The sequence below is a fragment of the Vanessa tameamea genome, chromosome 22 (assembly GCF_037043105.1).
Source record: "Vanessa tameamea isolate UH-Manoa-2023 chromosome 22, ilVanTame1 primary haplotype, whole genome shotgun sequence".
Taxonomy (NCBI): Eukaryota; Metazoa; Arthropoda; class Insecta; order Lepidoptera; family Nymphalidae; genus Vanessa; species Vanessa tameamea.
Genome location: NC_087330.1, coordinates 3,016,983 through 3,044,701, shown reverse-complemented (window position 1 = coordinate 3,044,701; position 27,719 = coordinate 3,016,983). Strand labels below are relative to the sequence as shown.

Below are 27,719 nucleotides of genomic sequence, written 5' to 3'. Positions count from 1 at the left end.
AGCTATGATCGAGTGAACTTAGGGACTTAGTAGACTAAGTAAATACTCCTGTGTATGTATCTGTTGCCACTGAAGCATGTCTGTGTTTATATTCACAGTATGATTAGCCATTTTGGACAAATTAAGTCAGAATTATAAATAATCATCATAGTATTTGTATAAAACTTTTCCAAATTTTCTAGCGACGTGTGGCAGCGGCACCGCCGCTTGCGGCAGTGGCTGTACTTGCGGCCCGAGCTGCGTGTGCGGTGATGGCAAGCCCTCCGGTAATTATCTCAAGTGTTTATATAGTTTACATCTGACTCTTGCTTTCATAATCGATTTTGATATGAAGATTCTTCTTGGAAATATTCTTATTAAACCTAACATAAAATAAACTGCGGCTTCAACTTCACGTAGGTAAAATTAACGATATTTAAAATATATATATTTAAAATGTGTTAATTTTGTTAAAAAGTAACTTTTTATATAAATATGAGTAGTCTTATGAAAATTTTGACGCGATTTACATTTTAGTCCATTATCGTTTGCCGGCTAAGTTATATCTACTATATGTTAAGAATATAGTATATTAGTAAAAAGTGATAATATTGTCTATGTATATGCCGGAAGACTGAGTAGTAATAACTAGTATATCTTCTTACATATTAATCCCAGTGATTATAGGACGATAGCTGCACATAAAAAATGGTGGTGTGGTTTATGGTCTCATTTTGAAGAGCTCCAGCGCTAGATATGCAGAAAATTAAAGAGGATTCTTGATTGCAATTTACTAAATAGTTACTATTTAACAAAGAATTATTTTTAGAGAGCGGAAATAAGTTACTGCCCTGTTAAGGAACGGTACTACGGCTGCTTAAGTGAAAAAAAAATCGTAATCAAAATTAAATTGTTTTCAATAAACTCCAATTGTAACTGAACTAATGTATACTACTTGATATTGAAAATTTCATTTAAAAGAGGTTTTATCATTTTGGCGCCAAATGTAGATCAGTGACTTGCAGTTTACAATCAACTGAAATAAAAACAAAACCTGTCATAAGTTACAAAATTCCTAAAAAAATCTTTTAAATAAACGCGAAGTTTCGCGGGACATCCACTAATACATATTTAAATAGTTAAATAGACTCTATAACTCATAAGTAATAGTTATACACTATACTCTAGATGGCTATACTAAAAATATAATATAATAATTTTTTTTTCAGGTGGCAAGCCCTGCTGCCAGGGCAAGTAATGAGCGTGGGCGAAATCTTCTGATAACATGAAGATACATTAATTTTAATCATTCAAAATATTTTTTAGTCTTTAGTTATATAATATTACGCAACATGTAACTTAATCATTATTTATCCTAACTTCTATATTTTATCTACTGTAATAGGATATTGTGTCGTCATGAAATAAATATTTATGTTAGAATTACGCTTAAAGTATTAAATATTAATTATAACTCAATACATAGGGTAGTTTATCGTTTATTGTCTAATAATGTTTAGATAAATGTAGTAGTTTTATCACATTCAGTGTTTTAATATATTTCTCATAAGATGGGTCTTTAGTACTGCAATACTCATTAATGTAAGATATGTACGAGGGCACGCACACACGCAAAGATACGGTGTAGTGAGTGTATAGTGTAATAAATAAAGTTTAATTGATCGTTTGTTTTATTTCCTAATAATATTTTTTTTATGGCAATAACTTGTATTATTTTTAATTGGTTAAATTTATTTTTAATTAATTGGTTTTATATATAATTGGCAACACTGGTAAATAAAAAACTATATATTCAAAAACATCTTTATTTATACGACAATTTGTAAATACGATTACAATTTACAATTACCATGGAAGCAATGTATGGGACATCATCTTACATTCGATATATAGGAATTCATATATCTTAAGCGATAATACAAAAATATTTGTCACATAATACAGAGATATAAACAAAATATATACTAAAACGATATATGAGAAATTTCACAGCTTTTGTTTATAAAATATACATTCACTATTTTAAAATGAATTAAAAACATTCAAACATTAACAGACATAATCTTTCTTTTACAGATTATAAAGATTAATGTTGCCAGAGCAAACCGTATTATCCGTTTTTCGTTCATAAAACAATAGAAACATTTTAATAAAAAAATAAAATTAACGATTACTTTAAGAAATTTGTAAAAGTATTACACTTAGTTACTAATCACTATAACTACTAGTTCTACTTTAATTATATATAAATATTCTTGGTGTTTATATACGAGGCTAATTCTACAAGTTCGAATATATTTTTAATAAAATAAAATTCAGGAGTTATCAAAATATAACAATAAGTATTTCAACGTTTTAATATTTAAGACATTCGCCTTCAATAAAATCTGCACATTACAAACTCACATATTCATATTTTTTTCTCTACTGGACACAATAAATAAGCCAATTTCTTATATTATACGTAGAATTTTAACACACATACAACATGACAATATATCGATTAATATTAAACACGAGAATACCAGACTGTAACAAATGCACTTCGTTTTCAATTCCACATTAATTATGAAAAACTAGTAAATAGTAGAAAAAATTATCAATATGGCAAACCTCGAAAAAATCCTTAAAATAATCGTCTCACTTTATTCATGCTTTACAAGATAGTACAATAATGTTACGAAATCAAACTTCTTCAAGAAAAGGTAATACAAATAAATGGTTAATTAATTTTAAACCAAACTTATTATATAGCTAAAAATAATTTCTACTAAAATGTCGACAAAAAGCGACATTTTATGTCGCTTTGCAACAAAACTATAATAGATATAAAAAAAAATCACTGAGTAATCACAACTCGGCGTTGAATCGTCATTTAATAAAAACCTTTTTAAGCAAGCCATGTATTGTCTCTGTCAGACGCTACGACGACAAACAAGTACGAACGAGACAGAGAATCCATCATTTATCATTGGTTTGATTAATATGGCGGAGAATGTGCAATCCTAGCAGGAAAAATTACTGTTGTTTATGGCACTGGTTCTTCATCGGTGCCCTCCTCAGAATCGTATACAGGGGCGCCGTTTTTCATTTGAATAACAGATTTTTTCCTGTGTCTACTTTCTTTAATATCTTTTTCAATGTTCCTGAAAATAAATATTTATATTGTACTTAAAATGGCATCATCATTTAGGAACATAATTGATTTATTTCTTACTTACACGAAACTTGAGCATACTTTATTTTAGACTTTTTTATAATCTATCTCATAACAATGTTATCAAAATCAATTCGATAGTTCACACATAAAATAAAATTCTTACTCCAAAATTAATAAAAGAGCTTTTTGATTTTTTTTCTGATTTGTTACAAAATAATTAATGTTTTGGACATTTTAATACAATTGCATCTGTATTAATATTTTGGTATGTTAAGTGTAGTTTTAAATAATTGAATAACATACCTGGCACCAATAAGTGGTCGTAAGGAGTTTTTTAAACAGGTATATAGATATGGATGCGCGCGTTCTTGGCTGCTGAGCAAGTTCTGTGCGGCCTCCAGCGGCTCCACCATTGGTTCCACCAGCGTCTCAGATAAAGATTCCGGTACATTTTCCACGAGTTGGTCATCAAGAGTGGCGTCGCTTTTGGTTGAGTTTGTACAGGGGACTGAGACTGAACGATCCAGGATAATTTTGCTATAAAGATAATAAATTTATATTTTACTGATTATTACTTATATATTTATTGCGTTCCGAATATATCAATAAACATAGAGATTGGAAGTAAATAGGTATTCTAATTTTATAGCAATAGTAGCATCGTAGATTTAACTAGCATTTTTAAGGGTGGGAAAATTTAGGGTCAATTAATAATTAACCCTAAATAAATAGGTAATTTAATTAGAGCAAACTTAGACCAAGTTTGCTCTAATTAAGTTTTCACGACGACGAAACTTAAACTCAATTATCGAAATCAATATATTATTATATTATATATTAAATTTTTAAATATAGGTAATATTTAAAATGTTATATATAGTTATATTATATTTACAAATATCGTGGCAATATACGTACATAGGTAGTTAATAGTCTTACCCCGAGTCCGTAAGAGTGCAGTCCGCGGGCGGCGTGTCGGGCGAGTCGAAGTGGCGCCCGAAGTGGGGCAGCGCCCGGGACCAACCAAAAACTTCCAGCGAACGGGCACGCACATAGATAAACGGTCTTATTATGCGGATATTGTGCTCCCTGTAATGTCGACACTCAAATTATTATCAACGGTTTCTAAATATTCAAAGATACAGTCAGGTAGAGCAAATTGGATTTCTCAAAAATAGAATTTAATATTAAAATGTTAAAATATTGACACAATTGGATCTGTCGTTCGGCATAATAATATCACTCACGGGACGCGGTAGTGCGCCTTGAGCGTGCGCAGCGCGCCGGCGTAGAGCGCGGCGGCGAGGAAGGCGGCGGCGGCGCGGTCGAGGCTCTGCGCGACGGCCGCCACGCCGTAGCCGTGCGCCGCCGCCGCGCCGTACGCGCGCCGCCGCACGCCGTGCGACGCCCAGCGGTGCAGCGCGCGCCCGCGCACGCACGCGCCCGCGCCTTCCGCCTCTGCGGACACACGGGGACGAGTAACGTATACGTGAGTCTATGTTTATTCCAATGTGCTAACGGAGCAAACGAGGGTGCTTTGATTATGGTGTGATCGTGAGTTAGCCGCCCTGAGAACTCTCTTATGTTCGTCTTTTTCATTGATTAAATTTCTTAATTGATAAAGAGTATTGACTGTTTAAAAGCTTACGTTGCATCTCCTCGTGGTTAAGTTTATCTTGATAAATGAATTTGACACCGAGAGTTCGGCAGTAGGCCATCACGTGAAGAGGATCTACGTCGGATTGTGGCTCGTGAACGAATAATGCACCTGAAATATAAAATATTAAACACATATCACATTAAAGAAGCAAATATTAATTATCGAAACTAATGAGTAAATTAAAACCTCGAATAGTTTTAGAGTATATTCATTCATCAAATGAAATGTTCAAAAGACAACAGGCAATAAATAGACCACAACTTCAATAAAAAGACGTTTGATTGGTTGTTCCTTTATTTTAAAGTAGCGATTGGTTGTTTAGAACTCACCAATACTAAAGTGTATCCCCTTTGACCTGGCGTAGAATTGGTACTGGTGCATAGTATGAAGGAGAGCTATAGAGTCCCGACTGCCTGACAGACAGACCAACACTTTGTCACCCGGCCGTATCATGTTGTACTCGTGAATTGCCTGAAACATATATTTCGTAAATATCACCATAAAATTAAGGTCAAAACTATCTAGTGGCATACGTGAATATCAAACAAAGTTCATGGGTTCAAAGTACCATTGATATTTCATGTGATTAATAAGCATAAGTTATCAGATATTGAGATCAGGCGAAGATTACATAAATAATCATGATGACGTAATCGGCACGTGTAGGAACAAAATTTGCAACACGTATCAAACCAACTGGCATTAAAACGGCGTGGAATAAACTCCAAAACCTTTTGATAGGAAAGGACATCTTTGCGCAGCAGTGGAATTACCTTAGTTACCTATGTTCGACCTTGTCTTGGCCTTTGCATTTTTGATGTTAGATCTTATTTTGAATTATTAATAAATTCTTATTGTACTGTAAACGTAACGTTATTATAGATAAACATTTTATTGTTTACCAAACACAAGTGGTACCTTTTTAAAGCATAGAGGTTTAAATTATTTTAACAGAAATCTATATTTACTTATAATTATGTCATAGCATCATACCTCAACCGTAGCCTTCCAAACAGCCTTGGGAGGGCAATGCCACTTGCCCTCATCATCGAAGGTAAAGTCCGTGAGGGAGGCGTCGCTGCAAGCGCTACTGTCATCGTGTTCAGTTTCCTCCCAACAACATTCCGACTTGAAGCGACAGTCTGATTCACTGCGGACATTTATATAAATAGATAACACCCACGTTGCACATTAATAGTGACGATATGATCGTGGTTTTACGTCCAACATCGAGATATTGCAAGAAAATGCTCTTTGAATTTTGGAAATTATTATAAATTTAGTAAATTTGTCAAAAAATATATACATACGTAGCTTAAAACTAAAATAAAAAACAAACACTTCATAAATTTTACGTATTTATTTTTGCCCTAATGTTCATTATAAATTTTAATCAGTACTGTGGGGTCAAGGATGCTTTATAAGTGCAAAAGAAAATAGAGTTAATTAAAAAGAACACAGTGTTCCTATAGCTTGAGAAGTTTATTATTTAATTCACAATATTATTAAATAACGTTGTTTAGATCACAGTTTTTCTTATAACACTACGAAAAAAAGTTATTTGAAAACTTAGTAGCTTCACTTCAATTATGCTCAGTTCGGTTCCTAACTTTTAGGAGTCTACCCACGACACCATGTACCACATGATAAGTTCATAGCAGAATGTATTAAGTACAGAAACAAGCATGACACGGACTGCTCTGACCACTAGAACAAGTCCCGGCTCGGTCCGAGAGAGGGGTCATAAGGTTCAAGACTAAGTCACAAAAAATCTTGATAACTACAGATGTCTCAAATATATAAATAATAAAATACTTCCATTTGACCCGCGTTATCAAGTTCCGTATACATCGGAACCGACAAAATATTCTCGCCGACAATTGTTGACGCTCCGTGCATGGTGTTGGTCAGTGACGGTCTAGTGGGCATAGTCTCATACTTCTGATACAAAGTTTTTTTTTCTGTCACGTTATAAACTCGGTTATAATATGTGGCTGTGTAGTGTGTAGAGTCCTTTAGAGTAGTAGGTGTAAAAGAGGGAATGAATGTTACATAGTTTCTTACCTCCTATCGTAAAATTGCTCATCATGGGATGTTCTCTGACCATCGGTACCGTAGCCGCTGGACCGAGAGCTTCTGTCAGAGCAGCTAGACGAGGCATTGGACGATCTGCTGGATCTCTTAGAATCTGACGCCGAGGGGACATTCCTGGTGTGGAAACATCAATACGAATTCATTGAATGGTAATAACTATATATATTCAAGGTCACCAACCTATACCACAAAGTATATTTAATTATTTTATAAATTATAATAAGACGAAACAGCTTACAATATCGTAAAACACATACCGGTTTTGTCGTTCGACGTCTTCTGGTATTTGAAAGGCGACTCTTCCCGAGTCAGTGTCGAATGTCTTCTCCTGTCTCGGGTGATCTCCCGAACACACGGGCACGCCTTCTATGATGTCTGGGACTTCACTTTTTTCGTGTTTCTGGCACATGCGAAGTCTGCCTTGTAATTTCCGAACTTTGTTCGTCGTCGGATCTGAAGAAGTTCGCCATTTTACTGCAATTATTAGATAGCAGATCTTATATATTTTTTTCTTTTCGAACTTAGTAAAATACTTGACCCCTGTTTGATCTCCGTCTACAAGGCATGTTATAAATAATAAAAAAAATATTAGTATAATCTTTATTTTAGAGCAAATTTGTTACAGTTTGTCATAGTCGTATTTTATCATGCTCTCCAGTTATATATGCGTAAAGTTTTGCGAGAAATACATGTTATTAAACTGTCTGATAAATCAATTACAACTAGTTTAATAGTTACAAGTGAATGTTGTAAAATCTGGATAGATTCAGCTCAAATCAAGATTTGATGAAGACATCATAAAACTCGGTTGCTTTTATATATTTTTATTGTCACTACATCATTTATATAATAATAAAGCCATACATAATAAAGCACATACAATATTGTTTATTTACATCCAAGTGTATGTACGTCTGCATTACGTAAGTCTTATGAAAATGTACTGTATAATTTGTATTTTTTTATTTTATTCCAAGGTTTTTCACATACAATTAATCAAATTTGTTAAATGGATCCCAAGCGACTAACACATGCCCAAACAAATAAATTACTAACTTTAAAAATTACTACTTAGTACATATTTTATTTGATTACTTAATTAAATACGAAAAATAATGCTTACCTAAATCTATTAGAGAATCGGTTTCAGTGAAAGTCATATTAATTCCGCTGTCTTGAGAGCTGACGGAAGCATTTTGGCTCCATGTTTTTTTAATACAACAATGTCTGCATATCACATCCGTGCAACTAACTTCATCGTCCGATAGTTTGTTTGAACTCGAAGATTTAGGTAGAACTGGAGAATTCTGAGATGTTGTTACAACTTGGATTATTGTGTCAGGGGTAGAAGTTTCACTTGAATTAAAAGAGATACTGTTTGGTCCTGATGCTTCGTGAGAGGGCGTGCATTGTGCCGATTTAGGCGACTGAATAGTTGGTGATCGCTTGCAAAATCGACTTTCATCGTCATCATAATGAGATGGCGATGGAAATACAGGACTTGTTGGACATTTTCTTAAAGATTGCGAAGAATTAAGTTTTTTTAAATCCAAGCCTAGTTCGGGGCCGGAGGCAATTCTTTTTCTGATTGCTTGAGGAGGAGAGCTCTTTCTAGAACCTGAGTTATTTAAATCCGGAGAAATCATTTCATCAACTCTGTTTACCATTTCTCTAATCTCATGTTTTACTTCAGACGCCATTTCTCTTGATACGCCCATCAAGTATTCGGCGACATCAATGACGGATACAGAATTTTTATCACTCTGACTAGAAACTGAGGTCATGCTTAAATTGGACTGTTCCAGGGAGTCAGAATTCTCTAATATATCATCGACTTTAGATATGACTCCACGTATTTCTGACTTAATTTCTGTTGCTATTTCTTTTGTCATTTCTTTGACATAGGCTTGTAAATCTTCCGATGTGTGGGATGTGACAGAAGCAGTTGGTGATGTTCGGCCTACTTGGCTACAATCAGATATTGAAGTGCTACTCTGAGCACTATAGGGATATTTTTTATTTGGTGAAATAATACCATCGTCCATTGAAGGTAAATCTGTCTGACTTCCACAGTTACAAAAACTGCTTACTTTAACATTATTATTAGGACTAGTTTCTTTTAGTCCTAGGTTCATTCTAGTCACTGCACTTAGAGGTACTTGGGGTATATCTGACCCCAAAGAATAGCATCGTGATCTCATGAGTACTGGTTTTGAAGTTTGAGGTACCAACCTCAATGGTGAAACAGATTCTCCTACAGCAAATTGAACTGGATGAGAATTCACTGTGACAGCTTCCTCTTTAGAAGTTTCCTTCAAACTTGATTCTCTTGAAAAGAACTTTTGTTTTTGTTTTAGTCTTAATAAGTGACAGTCATCAATCGCTGACAAACTGAAGTGCCTAGGAGAAGTACCAAGTATCGGCGATGAGGTATTCGAAGATCTGGATATATTTAAACTCTTTCTTGCTCCTGTGTATCCGGATGGGTCAAATGGAACAATATGTTTGACGTTACCTGATTTACCAAGAAGAAGGTCATGTGCCTCTTTTGGCAACATGAACCATCTCAAGTAATCGATCTTTGGATTAAAACTGACTTCGGGTTCCACGCTGGAACATTTCATAGCTAATTTTCTTGCTCTATTGAAAAGGTTTCTCGCTGTTTGCAAACATTCTGTATACGTTTGTGGGAAAATTCCTGGGCCTGGAAAAAAAATCAAATTAAACATTATGTATGGCAGTCATTTTATCCATTTCACCGCTTTTATTATGAATTCTGCAGAGGCTATACATAATGATAATAATAAAACCCAGATTTACCTGATATCCTCCTTTCGTGGGCAGTAATCTGTCCGTCATTAAACCTCAATGAATATAATGATTTCTTATCCCTCAGTACTGAACATGTGTGGTGCCTCCACTGCCCTGTTTCTGAATTTACAACATACTGAGGCAATATCTTCCAACCTTCTGTGGCTACCATCTTCAATGCTTCTAGGATGAATGCTAGTTCATTTTCAGACATGAAGAAAGGAAGAGAAATTCGACAGAAGCCTGGCCTGAGCGGTTCGTTATGTATTGGCACCTCTGGTGACTTAACAACGCTAAGCTTACGAACTCTTGCTATTTCTTTTTGTCTGAAATAATTTACGAAATAATTATTCTATATCCTATGGATTTCGTTTATCGATACTATTTATAAATATTATATCGATCAAATATTACAATAATTCGGTAACTTACGCTTCCACGTCCAAAACTTTCTCATATTCTTTAAGGAGTTGGTCATCAATACCCAGAACGTCAGCACCATAGTCTAGATTGCCGTTCAGTCCACCTCTTGCCTGGATGCCGAATACATCATTGAGAACAGCACACACGAAGTTATGATGAAGAAATGTGCCACGTGGATGCTTAACCATGAGAGAAAATATCGGCAGGCGTCTCATGGTTCGAGACTCACTTCCCAGTAAAATCAATTCAGGGATGTTCTTGATGTGAGACAAAACTTGCCTGTAACAAAAGAATATTTTTATGTTATTGTCATACGATTGTATGGACCAGGTTCATTAAACCAGCATCATATAATTTTAGTCGAATTTTCTAGGATATTCAAATAACTCTTTAAATCTTTAAGTAACATTTTATGTAGACACTTATTCTAGGAATGGGTACGTTATATTAGGGTATTACTTTACAAAACTCTCGCATTTCAATCAGTTCTAACGCAGACGTAATTGTATTCCCTGTTTCAATCGAAAAAACATCGATGTAGGAGTTTGGAAAATTTTCGTAACATATCACAAACTTTAAATCACGTGTCACATAATAATGCGATTCGTATGTAAATTTATTCAAAACGTTTATTTGTAAAACGTGGAAGACTAACTGGCCCCATTAGAGAAGTTAACATTGAATATAATTAGCAAACGTACACACAAAAGAATCAAATTCCTAATATTTAGTTTCGAGTTAAATATTATTATATGTATTTTCATATTTTTGCGATTATTATTACACAACTTCTTCATTATCAAAGCATGTTATGTATATTCATTCAGGGTTAATGGAAATATATATAGCATATATATATATATATTAGTACTTGAACATTGAAAATTATCGTTATAGTTTTAAATATAATAGTATGAAATAAATTCTACGAACGATTACAAAAACTAGAGCTTATTTTACCAAGCCGCTCCAATGGGAATTTGTAAAATCACAAGTTGCAGATTTTTGTCCGCCACGTGTAATTCGGGGATTTGAATTTTGAAATCGTAACAAAAATATATATACAAAAGTGAAACGTTCATTACCACTACAAGTAAATTTTGCGTTTGAAAATCGATTTTCAAATAATATTCGATTCATTTGCCTCTGTTACCGCTTCGAGAATCAATCGAGACGGAAATGGGGACAAATAAACACTAAACAGGAAACAGTGTCCACAAAGCTTGTGGCCTGAATGCAGATTAAGGATGTAAATTAGAACTACGACAGTTCCTTTTAATAGATCTTGTCGAGTGTAAATAAAACACAAATAAATCGCTTATTTTATAAGAATAAAATTTATCTTAATACAGAAGAATCATCGATTCGACGTTCCGAAAATTTATCTTCAAATTAACTGTCAATTGTCAAAGTAATTGATTTATTATAAGTGTTTGAAACTGGTGATTAAAAAAACTGACGAAATGTTATTGTATCATTTAATTTAATTATTTTTGAATGTATCATAATTTATAGTTTTTCGAATAGAAAATAAATCTCTGAGTTTTCAAGTAGGTATAATAAAATAAATCCGTCGTATCAAAACACTTAAAATCGAGTGTCATTACATATTGTGTATTACCTACGTGCGATACAGAATCGTAATTATTTCATCGCCATGCCAAGGCCACTCGATGAGGTCTGGATTTTTGCCAAGTGCCAGGCGGTTGCCAGACTATTCATTGTTGAATGGAAAAGCCCTGATCACAATACCGTCATGAACAAATCATATTCGTTTGATATAAAGACAAAATATTTCGCTACAAATACTGTAATACACATTATATATCTCGTTGATCTAGTGGCTAACTTACAAAGATGCAGATCTCGAGTTCCTGGGTTCAATTTAAGTTCATTTTCTATAAACCAATTTTCAGTAACATACTGGAGTTTAAAAGTTGCTGAACAGTGCAAGTAATTGCTTAAAAGAAAGTTTGCTAAAATTTTTTATAAACAGACAAATTTCTCGCGTTCATACAATTTACTTTTTCAGTATATTGATTTTATTATATAGTAAATAGTTTTTGACTGCAAATTTGGCCGCGACAGAAGAGCGGGTGGACCATTTGCGCAGTTGTTAAGTACCTTATATCATTTTCTGTGGCTGTTTATAATTCACCTAATGCCAGAAAAGGAAAACAAGATTTTCATCAACCAACAAGCATGAATGGGATACGAGAAAGAATCAAAACTAGAAGTCCCTTCACGAAATACTAATAAACAAAATTGACTTAAAAGGTCGGGAGACCCGGAGTATGTTCGCTAGGCGAGATTCTTCCAACGATACAAGAATAATAATGATCCATGTAATTTGAGCAAGATATATCGCGGGTCATTGAGTCATTTTGTAAACAGCCGTATCGAGTGAACTGAATATTGTCATGGATTGATCGTTGAGACATCTGATATTATATTGGATCTCGATTAATCAATTTCATTAAAAGAAACTGTTTAAACTAAGTCTTTTTTCATTTGGTCTTTTAATTTATTTGCAGAGTATCTACCTGAATTAACACCGGTACAATAAAATATAATATAAAACGCTTGTTTTTGGGAACGAAGAATTCTTGTTACTTAAGGCAAGTATTCTCCAAAGTTTTATCCCAATCGGATGAATCGTTAAAGAACGCAAAGAAGAAGATCAACTTACATTTAGTTTTGTTTCGAGTTTCCGATGCAAACTTGTGGTGGTCTGTCAATGCATCCACAGTTTAAATTCGCTTTAAATCGTAGAACGAAATATAACAACACAAACATTAATTTACTTTCATTTTGCCAAATAAATATGTTCTAACCGAAATCGGAGCCATTTTCAACAGAAACCACTACGTAGAACATTATTGCAGAAGTATGTGTGTAAGGACAGTTTCTTTTTCTGTTTCCTCATTCTCATAGATTTATGGAGTGGCATTCTTACTAGACAAGTTCATCGACTCGTGAACATAGTCATGAAACGGAGTGGGTACCGCTGATATTTTAGTGGGTATTCCAGCGGATTTAACGTCAACGAGTAAACGCGTAAATATGTTTTTCCAGCAAGATAGCCAGTGTAACTATAGGCACAAGGGACATAACATCTTAGTGCCCAAGTTTGCTGGCGCGTTGGTGCAATTTAAGGTATGGTGATTATTTCTTAGGTACCAATGTCTATAGGCGGTGGTGATAACATACCATCAGGTGGTCCATTAGTCCATCCACCGTCCGCCTAGCTATCACATAAAAAGTAGGTCGGTATATTCGATTCTCACTTCGATTCTCTCTTCAATACTTAAGATTATTTTATATTATATAATAATTGTAATTAATTAAATTGAGATTTCAAAACAAGTTCTTCAATCACTTGTATAACGTATAAAATGCAATTTGTATTCAAGTTTTCGTTATTCAAGTTCACTAATAAACGTCGCTGTGATTTAGGTTGAAATGTATTGCACTGGCACCGTCAAGTCGCGAACAATAAACAAGCAATATATAAAACTGTGGAGATACTGACAATATAATTCCAGGCACGGAAAAAAACGGTTTCATGGAAATAGTATCCAGACTTTATCACCCAAACTTCGCCTTCGCCTTAAACATGCTCGACTAGTAGGTAGGTCAAAGGTTCGAAAATAGAGTACCATTGAGGGACTACACTTTACTTCGTACGATGATCATGAAAAAGTTTTGCTATATATATAAATACTAGTTGTCGCCCTGGGCTATACTCACATTTTAGGGGTTGGTCAGCATAAAAAAGAAGCCTTGGTGTTCAAATTTGCTACCATACCAAATTTCATCAAATTTTCTTTAGTGACTAGGCCGTGAAAAAAAGACACATTTATAATATGAGAGAATGTTGTAAGACATGGTTTATACCGTGGTGACCACGTTACATCAAATAAGCCAGTTGTAAGTCTGCCTACCAAAAATACAATTAATAAAATAATAATACATTGTAATTGTTCGACGAGCTACTGCAGCTGCAGCAAACATTTAATATTCTACATTGCATGAACAAAGTCACTTCTATTTGCACGCTTGTTCTACGGTTAAATTCAAGACTGGAAATGTATACTTCAAGCGCTCTTTCCACATTGACCCATTTCTTTCAGCATTTATCAATTCAAATGTACATAGCATAATGGATGAGATTATGAATTACGAATTAGCTTACGTGCAATAATATCTAAATTAACTATAATTATTCATTATCGCTGAGTGACGTTGACAGCGCTCGTGTTTTGTCTCACTTACACTTTCAGTACCTGCGAACGTTTAAGTGCGATAGGTGTATAATACAGTTAATGTTTAACTGTTGTGATCTATTTATCGCACAGCGCAAATCGAATGTTTAGTAGCTGAGAATAACATACGCGACCACTAAGAAAGATTTTCGGAAAATTTCCGAAACCTTAAATAAGGTCAAGTAACCTCAATTTTTTTTATAGAAGATTGTCATTATCAAATGACCTTTGTTCATGAATACAAGAAAATTATATCAGTAATTTGAAAATTCGTAACTTAATTGGTTGAATGGAGAATACAATTTTTCGTTGGAAGCGAAATCACGTCATTAATTTTAGGAACTGTCAAAATAACTGTAAAGATAGATGTGAAATATATATTATATCATTATACTGCATATAGATTGACATAAGTCTATAAATAGATTTTAATGACGTTCAGTTCATCGCTTCGATGTTAACGACATTTATGAAGCCTTATAGACGGCAGTCGAAGTAATTGGAAGAAAATGATCTGTGATAAAAGTTTATAAATGAATTGAAGATACATTAACACACATTAACAGCCTGTAAATTTCCCACTGCTGGGCTAAGGCCTCCTCACCCTGTGAGGAGAAGGTTTGGAGCATATTCCATCACGCTGCTCCAATGCGGGTTGGTGGTATATACATGTGGCAGAATTTCGTGGCAGATACTAGACCATGATGACGATTAAGGTGTCCTGACCAATTTCACCCACGAGAGACCTAGCAACTACACAGGACATGTTACATTTCTCAAGTGTGTACGCAATCCTGGGACAGCGAAGTCATACACGACCATAACGCAAGACCGTGCCTCGGATAGCAAGAACAGTCGTTGGTACGCCTGAACACTTCGATATTGATTCGAATAAGCCGTCCCATCGGAATATATTTACCTATATTTGCAAACTTAAGCACTCTGATAAGTCTTGCGCTGCAGAAAATAGCCGCAGTGGCCGTAATCGGTTAAGCCGACATTAATATCACACAATCCAATTGTAAATTACGTTTTTAAAGCGATGACCGCTTTATATCAACTTTAAGGGCACTGAGAAAACATTCAATATTAAAACCTTTACTTCATGTGCATTAAAATTGTTAAATGATACGAAGCTAGCTACATCTCCAGCATTATTATATCATATAAAAAAAAAAAAAATAAAAAAAAAAATATTATTCTTTTATATAATTTAAGTGGGTAATAAAAATAAACGTAACTAATCGTTTCACAATTATTAAGTAACGCGATTAAGTGGTAGTCTTGTTTCCAAGATTGCTCGTATATATTTCATGGCGCACTTAAAAATGCCAAGATGACTTTGAGTTTTGTCACATTTTCGAACATAAACAAGTTACACATTCACTGGTCCAGTTTAAGTCGGGTAATCCTATACAAAAGTATGAATAGATTGTCTTGACAAGGACCTGCACATTAAACTCTTATAATAAAAAAATTGTAAGTATACCTAAGCTGAGGGTGTTGTCGGTTCGTATGTAGAACATTATAAAATTGAAAATTTCCTGAACTTGAACCCGCAGTCTTTGGTACAGATTAACATATTCGAACCACTGGGTGAGCTCGGCTCATAAGCTCGTAATATATTTAATTTCTTTTCAAGGGTAATCATATCGTTATAATAACGTTAATTAATAACGAATTAAATGTATTAGATAAACTAAGGAACATATAATAATTAGAACATCATTATCAATCGCTGGACCAAATCCCATTTATTTTTACAATCTCGTATTTGGCAGACTTTTACGGCCGGCCTCTTGCCTGACGTCAACTTACTAGCAAAAGCATTCCGAGGATGGTTGGCGTCAATTCGACTGTTATAATCTGCCAAAACCTTATTAGGACAATCGGATTATGAATTAAAGTGAAATTGTCAGATTTGCTAGAGTAACTATGGAATTAAACAAACAGGAGTACGGTATCCTATGTCATATTTTGTTACCTTGACAACGTTAGAATGTAACAAACAACTCACTTATGTTTTTTTAAAGATTAGTAGCAATGCCCCAAATTAATTAATTACTAATATTCCTATTTATCCCTCTTGTTAAGTTTATCACTTGTGTTAGGAGTGGGGACGACAATCACCCAAGGGGTCAGGATCGATCATGCGGCTTTTAACAGCGCTAGGGGGCCCGTAAACCATTATTATTATTACGCTATTGACGAAATATTATTTAGAATCATGTTTTACTTCCATGCAAAAATATAAATTGAATATTCAAAAATAAAATCACAAAACTATTTCAAGATTTTTATTGTCCCGAATAAAAATACGAATATATTTTTCTTTCAAATCTGACACAGACGTAAATGTCACTACAGTGTACAGCGTACAGTTTTTACCGCTAATAAATTCAAATTATTAGGTCGACTTTACTAGATCAAAGAATTGCGCAACGAAATCCCTAAAACCAGGTTTCGAGTGAAAAAAATAACATTTGTAATATGTCTTGTAATCAAAATTGTAAACCGGAATAAAGTTCGTTGAACTCGGCGGAGAAAAAAATAAGCAGTTCGAGTATTTATGTCACGGCATTGTTGTATAATGTTTAAAATGATTTCATACGCGTCACAGGCTTTGCGTGTATTTTTAAAGCGAAAAATATATTTTTATTTATAATTCCAAACTATTCCACTTAACCACTTATATCAACTTTAATGTTACAAAGTACCGATAACTGACATTCAAAACGCAATTTTTTCACAAATCCATAGTAATTAGCTTGTTCAAGACCTCGATCAATGATATCGCGTCAATAATATCGTAGTCAAAGTTGCATACGAGTATTTGCTTTTGCACCTCCTCTTCCATTTAACACCTATATTTCTTTTTTTTAATTTCATCATACACAATTGTTGCTAGATATACAATAAGATATACCATACACCATTATCTGTATTGTAACTAGGAGCTATCGTAGCGTAAAGTCCTCATACATGTCTTCACTGACCTACGTGACATTAGCTAATCAATCTCCTTTCTTACAACAGAAAGCAGTCGCTTTCAGATCGAACTATTGAGAAAGAATAACCCCCTACAGATGATTCAATACCGATCTTTTATCATTTGCAGTGGAATAAAGCAAAGGTATATATTAGGCAGCCAGGCTTGCCAGGTGTATATTAGGCAAGTATGTATGATTCCATGAAGATATAAAGCACCACAACCGCAGTTCATTAGAGTCCATCAGTCATCCATTTAGTTGGAAATTTAATCGTGATAGAGCCGTACAACACCTGTTACTTCGGTTGATAAATTAGTCAATCTAGAGGATATAACATATTTATATCTATATTTTTTTTTATCAGTATAAAATAATAATTATAATATATTTCACTTTTTTAGAGCGGGTGACTCTGTGTGTACACATAATTCATTTTTAATTAATTGCGAACTGAAGACGTATGACATAAAAGCTGCTTCCATACTTACTATTTAGACGACAATGATTTGTCACAATGTATAAAATTATCCATCTCGCAACATGTTACACACAGGAAGATCGTTAGTATATTTTAAGATATTTATTTTAATACTGATGATTGGTGGAAAGTGAGACGAAAACACCAATAAAAATGTAGCAATGACCTTGATGTATGCTTTACGAGTTATTTTCGCGAGTTTATTTACGCTCAGATTCTGTTACGAGATCGTGTTTTTAAAACGGCTTAAATATAAAAGAAACATGCTTCTGAAAATACCAAATCATACGTAGTTCGTTTAAATTGTTTGAAAAATTCCACGTTCGTTCGTATTTCTCGTATAAAAATATCACGACCAAATTCTTTATTTTGCAAAGTAAAAAAATATTTGAGTGAACGAACTGATCGTAATGGTCGTTCTAGTTCACGCTCCGAAGACTAGAGTAGATGTTACTAGCAATTCTAAAACGAGTGCCAGTAATTTTACCGCCAAATCGTTACTTTGTTTATTTATGTCGATTTAATGTGATGTAGGCGAAGCTATTACAGACACAAAGGACACAACTCAAACTAAAACAGTTGCCAGCGTATTGACACATTTATTTTATTTGATTGAACGTTTGACATAACAAATGATTTTGTTTTCATCGAATATTTATGGGCGCATACGATCCGATTTATAATTCCAAATAATTTAAAAACAAATATACCGTTACATTTGATAGTGTAAGAAAAAAATGGTTTAAAAAAAAAAAAGAAGATGTAATATTAGCTCAGATATAAATCGACGTAATCCTATGCGATGTCTCCAAGTCGTGGTAATCTTACGGTCCATTCTCTCAGCAATTCGTCCGACGCCACAGTTGGCGTAGCAACGCATTATTTCTGTCCGGTTAATTCCCCGCTGACCCATTTCTACTGACCCACTATCGTACAAACCTGATTCCGTTGCGTGCACGCTGCGGTAATTAATACTAGCTCTGGACGAGAAAAAAATATTCGATAACAAATTACGATATTTTATGTCAATATTTTTCAACGACTTTCTGAAATAATTATCCACGTACGCATTTTTTTGATTGATTATATTAGAGCAAGCATTATATTTGTTGAAGGTAATTCTTATTAATTTAATAATAGTAAGCATTAAATTAAAGGCAATTATTATTAATTTTACAAGACAACTTATTTATTTGGCATTCTAAAAGAACAATGAAAGTAGCGCGATATTTATAAAATCAGAAAACATTTATAAAAGAGTATAAAGTTTCTTGTCAATTCATCTTGTTAGGATCTACAACCTTTGGCTGCTTCATTCAAATATATTTGTGTATTTTGAACGTGACTTTTTTCATTATTTTACTTATGTTTAGTATTCAAACTTTACAAACAAAGACAGTTTTGATGATCTTCTACCGCGTATCCTTTACTTATATACCGGAAGAAAAAAAGTGTTAAATAATCCCTAACTAAAATTTTAGCTTATCATCATTGTAAATTTTTGATATCTACCAAATAATTATTGTTATGAGCAAATGTACCTGCAGGTTCAAGAGACGTAATATCTTAGTTATCAAGGTTGATGTGTTAACAATACAGCGATTATCTATGAGTTCTGGTGACCATTTACCATCAAGGCATACATATATGTTTATTGTAAATAAATTAAAATAGTAAACATGTAAAAAACGTCCATGAAATTTAAATTGTATCCAATGAACCATTTGCAATTTACGGTAATAGGGTAAATGTCTCATTTCCCAGATAATTAACTAGGAAGTGCTCTTGGAACAGGAAGCTGAAAATTTATCTCCTGTCTGAAACAAACTTCCTTCCTTTGTTTTATTGACTTTATATTTGATCGCTGACCTTTAGACGCGACGTACTGTTAGCTGATATTGTATCTTATTATCTTTACATAGTATAAAACAAAGTCGCTTTCTCTGTCCCTATGTCCCTTTGTATGCTTAAATCTTTAAAACTACGCAACGAATTTTGATACGGTTTTTTAATAGATAGTGATTCGAGAGGAAGGTTTTTGTATATAATACATAGACAATGTAGTTAAGTAACACTGATAATTTTAAAAGTTTCTAATGTGATGTCGTAAATTTATACATTTTTTGCGCTTACATTGTAACTCAAATTCCTTTATTCAACATAGAAGCATTACACTTTCTTATTGATGGTCAAATTAAACACTACCACCGGTACGGAAAAAGGAACACCCAAGGAGAAGAACCGGCGAAAGAAACTCAGCGGGTCTTTTTTCTTTCGTTAGAAGCATGAAACTTTATTTTTGAGTACTCAGTAAGATTAAAAATGAGTAGATACGTATTTAAGCGTTTCTTGATATTTTAAGCCTAAAGGGAAAAATTGGTGTTAACATTTCGTATTCAGGTTAGTCTGGAAGTCTATCATTTTGAAGTTAGAAGGACGAAATTTTATTTTTGGGCTACCGATTAAAAATGAGTTGATGCGCATTTAAGCGTTTCTGGATATTCTACCCTAAGGGCTGAAATACACACCAATGTGGTATACAAAGAGGTATTACATTACCGTAACATTTTAAGTTAATTTGTAAATATATTCATATTCTACGCGGGCAAAGCCGCGGGTAACAGCTAGTATTATATGAGCAATTCTTGTATGTGTATTTGTCGTGTTTCATTTCGTGTATCTCGGAAACGGCTACCGATTTTTGTATATAGATAAGTTTATACAGGTTACATTTCTGAAATAACGAAAAATTTCACGAAAACGAAAACATTTATTTTTTAGGTTACTTTTTTGAAACGATGTACAATTATTTGGTATTTCTTAGAGAAATACTTACTTTACAGTGAGTAAGCATATTTCGATTTAAAAACATACCTTCTTGGAATCTAATATTCTATACCAATAGACTACAAAAAAAAAAAAAAAACAACAATACTATTGATATTGAGATCTTTATAAAGAAATGTTTTTAATTTTTTAATTTCAGCAATCAAATGTCATACACGGCATATCTATTACTTAATAATTACAAATTCAAATAGTCACGATTTCGTAACAGTTGGTACGAAAAATCAATTGAAATCGAAAACCATCGCCTAGGCGAAGAGCATGAAGAAAAATTTTAAAATAATCGAGCAATACAAACCCAGGCGCTCGTTACAAACCGCACGCACTGATGACGCACAAATCAGCGCACGCGCACATGATAGCTTCCGCGATAAACATGTCTTCTAATAATAACTGCAATACCATCCTATGTGCCATACTGGATGTTTTGTAATCAATGTTACGACATTAGTAATTATATTTGATAGACTTGTTACTATACACTGTGAAACTTGAAGGTAGTATTGTTTATTAGACGAGACGTAAGAATCAATCAAATCAAAATGAAAATATACTTTATTCAAGCACATTTAAATCGTCATTTTACAAATCTTTAATAAAAGTAATGCTACCACCGGTTCGGAATGTAGATTCTACCGAGGAAATCCGACAAGAAACTCAGTAGTTACTCTATTCCAACATTTGAAATACAAAGTTATGTCTGGTAAATACAATTATATGTAATACTCCCTGACTGTAAGTCAACAAGTATTAGCTCTACGTCTTTTTATCATCTATATAATCTTGTATTGAATAATATGCACTGATTTTATTTAACAAACGATGAATTTATGAATCTGCAAAGTTATATATATGACTATAAATAAATTAATATTTCAGAAAGATTCAGAAATGTATTAATTCATTCAAGTCAAAATTTACATGCTCAATCCATTAGGTTACCTCGATTATACGTTAACGGTCTAATTTTAACAACTATTTATTACAGAAATTGAGTGTTTGTATGTATATTGAAAATAAATAATATAATAATAATAAATAAATACGAATCCGAATTGAAGATTTTGCATCCATTATTCTCTTAAAGATACTTATAAATTCGTATACCTGTCTAAACATGTCTGAAACCACAGACATCAGCTTATTTTGCTTAAAAATCTCAAAGACATTAAATACTACTTAAAGCTCGTTGTGATCTCATTACGTATCGATTCGAGTAGTTTCTTTCGCTTACGATAGTGTGTTTATACGTTTAATGTAATACAACTTTATGATATATTCGTAATCAAAAGCGTTACAGAAATTTATAGTACGATTTGATTTAACTCATTTTATAAGGCTTCGCAGGATTAATATTATTATATATAATATTGTCGAACAGAGGGAAATAATAAAATCGAAACAGTTACATTAGCTAAAAAATATTTAAAACTTAGAAGTAAACTTATAATATTTTGTGAACTTTAGTTTGTACGTGTGTGTGAGGGTTTGCGTGCGTGTATGTGTCTTTTGTATCAGACGAGTAACAATTGAATTAAGCACGTTCAATATATAAACTACAACTATATGTAACAGAGCTGCTACCATAAACTTCGACGTATATAGGAAACTGTTATTAGTTACGATGCACACATCATGTATTGTGAACAAGCATGCATAGTTCAACGCCAGTGAGAACGCAGTGTATATGTACAGCTATTCAAGAAAACATAATATTTTGAATTAGAAACATCTATAGACGTGTTGGAGTAAGACCGACTCGTACGCCGTAACGGAATATAACACGGTGATCCTTTATGCCGTCATGTCATGCCCTCTCATTGCCGTCCGCGCCGCTCTACACCTTTGTCTGTGCGTGATGCGAATACAGAAGACTATGTTAATTTTATCATAGAACATACTTTTTTCATATATACAACCCCATAATTTTTTTGCAGTCAGTTCTTTTTTCTTAGATTCAAATAGATTTAGGTATTTAAGCTTAAGAGACAATTTATAAGATTATAATATTAAAAAACGTTTTCAAATTTCGAATTCAAATATTCTTTTATATAGATTATTCGTCGCTTCATTTGACATTTGCTAAATATAATATTAGCGCGAATCGATGACGTCACACGTCTGGTTGTCGTCACGATGTGGGTGTTGTATGTTAATGCATTCGAGGGTCAGCTAAGATATAAAAGAACAATAAATAATAGCTATACAGCTTATACAGAGATGTTTTATTATTTTTACTCTTGACACACATTTCGATTCGGAAGACTTTTTTTATTGGAACTCATGTTTTGGATTAAGTAAACAACATTAAGGAATGGACAGTGAATTATTTCATCCTTTCAGTGTGATGTTTATTGTTAATGATCAACTTTTATTTTACACAAACAATATATAATTTCTCATCTTTCTTTAAACTAAATACGTTTATGTATAGAAAAAAACATTGCATATTTGATATATTAACAGAGATTTTTTAACGTATTTTTACAAGCTTATATTTATGTGGCTTGACTGCTTCGGTAGTCTAATGTCTAGATATAAGGCCACATATCCAGAGGTTCTACGTTCAAACCCCAAGTCGGGCCGATAAAAAGTTATTAGGTTATTTTCTTTCGAAAAAATTATCAGTAACTGCGTGATGTCTCGAAATGTTTACATTCCCGTGCCTCGGAAAGGACTTAAGCCGATTTTCCTGCATTTGAACTATTTCCGGTCGGACCGAATTTGCCATCCCATCGTACTACGAGAGTGGGGGACTAGAGTGTGCTCCTGTATTTGCTCACACATTTGTGCTCTATGTGTCCCATATAGTTGGCTGGTTTTCCCTTGATATTGATCGCCGTGAAATCGACCAGGACGACATAACCATCACTTTTCGACAAAATTGTTGGCTATTAATAAACACATCAATCTGATCCCATAGTTTGTCGGGAAATCGCTAGTATGCGTTAAATACGAATTTAGTGCTGCCTATTATAGTTTTTCCTTTCATTTTTGATATATATAATGTATACAATATATGATTAAATTATAATAATATATAACACAGATTACACTACGTAAATGATTTGTATCGTACGCCTACGTAAATTACATATAAGCGTTCTGTTTCGCAATTGCATCCGTTTTGTTTATTATAAACAATCAAACGGCCTGGGGGTAAACAACCTTTCAATGTCCCATCGTAAGACTGCAACGTATCGTAACAACGTTGTATCGGATTAAATTATTACTTAGTGCACAAAATTTGTTTTCATCGTATATGTGAATAAAACTGTATTGCTTATTTTCTGTAATAAAACTCCCGACAGTTTCAATTAAACAAATACATCAAAGCTACATTCATTCAAGGGCTCTGTGAGAGTTTGCCTGGGTAGGTATCACCCGCTCATCACATATTCTAGCGCCGAGCGCAAGTGACTGAGCCAGTGTAACTGTAGGCACAAGGGCCATTACAATTTAAATATCAAGTTTGAAAAATCCAGTCTAGCCTACACAAAAGTGAAAAATAGTGTAGTACTTTTTATGATATTAATAGTGTAATTAAAACAATTACGCCACTAACCTCGTTATGTGGTCCTGTTTCTCGGCTATGTTCTGAAGACCGATTGCGTCCCGTAGCTGAATAACCATCGCGGCCCTCACAGCTTCCGCACATCTGAATTCTTCTATTCTTTCTGCCAATACCTATTGAGATTTCAAAGTTTGAATTAAACATAATGAATAAACAATAACATTTTTTAATATATTAAGTTTTAATATTTAAATTTACCTCAACGTCTTCTGAATACAACGCCGAGTTCTTAAAGACGTCCTTCTTCACGATCGCTATATACGGCCCTTGAATTCCACCGACAAATTTTTCGCAATTGAAAAACAGAGCGTCTTTTTTAACCATTCCCTCTTCGACGCTCAGGAATGTAGGATTCATGTCCACAGCCGAAGTCGGCGCTACCAATGTGTAATCCCAGAACGACCAAGCGCCGTACTGGTGTAAGAGGAGAGTGGTTGCGACGTCATCCGCCAACACTCCCGTCAACTTTGAAGCGGCTGGAAAGAACCCTATCATCCTTTTACCGGTTCCAGTATTATCTTGCAACCTTAGCTCCAAGTTGTTCAAATCTATGAAGCCTTCTTTTGTTTCTGGGATTTTTATTATCTGTAAAGACAAATTAATAACATAAGATGTGATGACGCTTTCTCTAATTTGCGAAAGTGGGAGGAGTGGGGCAGGTTTTAGGTACCCAGTGTATCCCTTAAAAGGTGTAAGTAGATTCATGATGATCGGTTTAGTAGTTAACACGTAAAGCTCAACAACGACAAACTCACTTACTAAGGGCTTGAACAACCTTAAGCATACTTATATTTATTATTTGTGTAGTTTGCGTTTTGAAGTATTTTCATTCGACCGATTTTAGCATAAATATTACCTGATATTCTAGAATGTTTTAATTTTCATTCATAAATAACATTCTTAAATATGTCGCATAATGTAGATATTCCGTGACTATAACATTTCACGTTTTATATGGGCTATGTTTATATACAATTGTAATGTGAGATTATTTAACATCCGATAGATTGTTCATTATTCTAAGAACAGAATGATTACTGCTAGCTAAAAATAACTCGGTAATGAATGCGCGCCGAATTCACAGCAATTGTAGAAGGTGAACGACCTTCAACTCGGAATCCTTGTTAAGCTATTGATATATTATGACAATGAAAAATTTGCATTATTTACAAAGCGCATACAAATTATCTTCGAAACTGTCTATACTGATGCCGGTTTGATTTTCGTAATTTATTCAATTATAATTTTAATAAACATTGCGTCATAATTTTAACTTTATTTCTTTTTTCTTATGGTATTTATTTGTGCCAAAAAGGCACAGATTATTTCGCCAATGTCACGTGCAAATTTTATTTCAATTCATTCAATTCTTAGTTTAATGACTTTTAGTTGTGCCGACAGGGCACAGATTATTTAGCCAATGTCACGTAGGATAGAGAAGACACGAAAGAGATTCATCGGTACGGTTGAGGTGAATTTTATTTCTTTAGAAGCTGTTTAAAACAGGCTACCCTTATATCAAAAAATCATTTAATACATATTTTACATCATCATTTTTTATGATTGATATGTAAGAAATCTATACAGTATAAAATCATATTTAAAATCCTTTCTGAATGTGTCAATGGGTTAATAAATAATCCATAAGTAACGTAAAAGCAATCAACGCTCGATGTTTAGTTGTCAGGTGTCCTGCATAGAAAAAAACGTAAAAGTTCTTAACTAGGAAATGTAGGTATAGTATACAATTAAGGGCAGGCACACGCTACACCAGCGTAGTTGGTGTAACTTTAAGGGCCGGTGCACAACTGGCGAAGTTTAACACAGAGAACGTTTGAGCAAGTTTCACACGTAGCGCAACTAGACGACGCTACGGGCGTACGACTACGTACTGGAGCCTTCATGCAAACGCTCGAGAATTCGCGTAAATGTCGCCGCTGCTGACTTTTTGTGCATGCAATATATGCGAAAAAAAATCAGTGGTCAAATTCTTTATTAAGTTTTTATTCATTGGAAGAAAACATTACGCTTCGCCTTTGCATGTGCGCCGGCCCTCAATGTTACACCAACTTTACTCGTGGCCTTGAGAAAAATAGGTTAAGTATTCACAATAACCGTACATGGGACTAGATTTTCTTGTCAAAGTACTGTCGTAATAGTTACCTGAGTTTTAAAAGAGATTATGTTGGTAACATTGGGACGTTTTTTTTTTCTATATTTGCATTAAAGTTTCGGCGACGAGTTTTCGTATATATAAAATTTATGCAACGCAATCATTCTTTTATTAATAATATAGTACTCCTTATTGATATCAGCGACAACGACCGAACTCAACGGAGACTTGCCACTTGCACAGAAAATGTTTTAACGCACAAGAGTTCAATGCGTCTCATTTCTTTCTTTTTTTTTAGATTAGTAAAATAGGATTTAGTGAAAAGTTTTCACAGATAAAAAAGCATTTTTTTTAATTACTATGAATGCATGTTCATTACATTTGAAATACTGTTTAAAAAGTAACAATGGTATAAGAGTACTATTCTTTACCTTTAATATTTTAACCTTTACGTCCGCAACTTGAAATAATATTAATAAAAAAGAAAAAAAACAAAAAGGTCACCGTGTCAAGGTTGTTGGAAATTGTTACATGAAACAGAAAAGGAAATCCTGAAGAAGTACAAAAAAACTTTTGAATGTGTAATTTAATTGTAGGTTTTATAGAAAATTATAAATAAATGAGAGAAAATTATTAATAATAACTTGGCAGCTGAAAAGTGCTCGATTATTATTTACATATGTATATTACATACATTATATACATCACAAATAAACTATGTTCCGAATTCTAGACTTAGACATTTTTGGATGTGTTATGTTACTCAATCGGTGACTCTCAAAAAAAAAAAGGAAAACGATGAGTGGTTTTAGAATATATGCCTAAACTCTAAGTACATATATACAATAACTTAAAGTTTTGTCCTTGAAATTGAATACTTTATAACATGACCTTAAGACGTGTGGAATTAATGTCGAAAAGAACAAACAAAGCCAAGGATATCATTGTCGCTATGAGACAAACTGACACAAATATCTGACACCAGTTATTTATTAGTTTAGATGTTTGATCTTAATTACATCCTAAACTTCCGTCTATAAGTTATATACGGATGCGTATTGAAAAAAAAATAGAACCATTTTCTAGAACAGCTTGGAGCTTATTCCACGCTAATGTGCAGGTTGGTGGATACACATGTACAATTTATCATCAGAAACATGCCGATTACCTCTTGATCCTTGCCATCACGAGAAGTAGGTATAAATGCAAATTAAACATATGAACATTCAATGTTGCTTGAAATTGAATCGCCAATCTTCGGTTAAAATTCAAATGCTCTTGCTGCTAAGCTATGCGGGTGTATT

The 27,719-nt window shown here is 33.6% G+C and overlaps 1 protein-coding gene across 2 annotated transcripts in view; it reads right to left on the bottom strand.

Annotated features, from left to right (window-relative positions):
- Positions 1–1,789: 1,789 nt before the first annotated feature.
- Positions 1,790–27,719, bottom strand: part of LOC113404555 (uncharacterized) — a 101,885-nt gene continuing 75,955 nt past the window's right edge. The window contains exons 4-17 of one of the 2 annotated variants that reach the window (XM_064218518.1): positions 24,501–24,887; positions 24,294–24,415; positions 10,158–10,427; positions 9,735–10,051; positions 8,038–9,618; positions 7,172–7,388; positions 6,885–7,028; positions 5,814–5,970; positions 5,150–5,291; positions 4,809–4,928; positions 4,408–4,618; positions 4,100–4,249; positions 3,464–3,697; positions 1,790–3,146 (exon numbers count right to left, since the gene is read on the bottom strand). In XM_064218518.1, coding sequence (XP_064074588.1) covers positions 3,029–3,146; positions 3,464–3,697; positions 4,100–4,249; positions 4,408–4,618; positions 4,809–4,928; positions 5,150–5,291; positions 5,814–5,970; positions 6,885–7,028; positions 7,172–7,388; positions 8,038–9,618; positions 9,735–10,051; positions 10,158–10,427; positions 24,294–24,415; positions 24,501–24,887 — 4,170 coding nt within the window. In that variant the 3' untranslated portion in view covers positions 1,790–3,028. The remainder of the gene's footprint in view (positions 3,147–3,463; positions 3,698–4,099; positions 4,250–4,407; positions 4,619–4,808; positions 4,929–5,149; positions 5,292–5,813; positions 5,971–6,884; positions 7,029–7,171; positions 7,389–8,037; positions 9,619–9,734; positions 10,052–10,157; positions 10,428–24,293; positions 24,416–24,500; positions 24,888–27,719) is intronic. The other variant, XM_064218519.1, reaches the window with a different exon arrangement.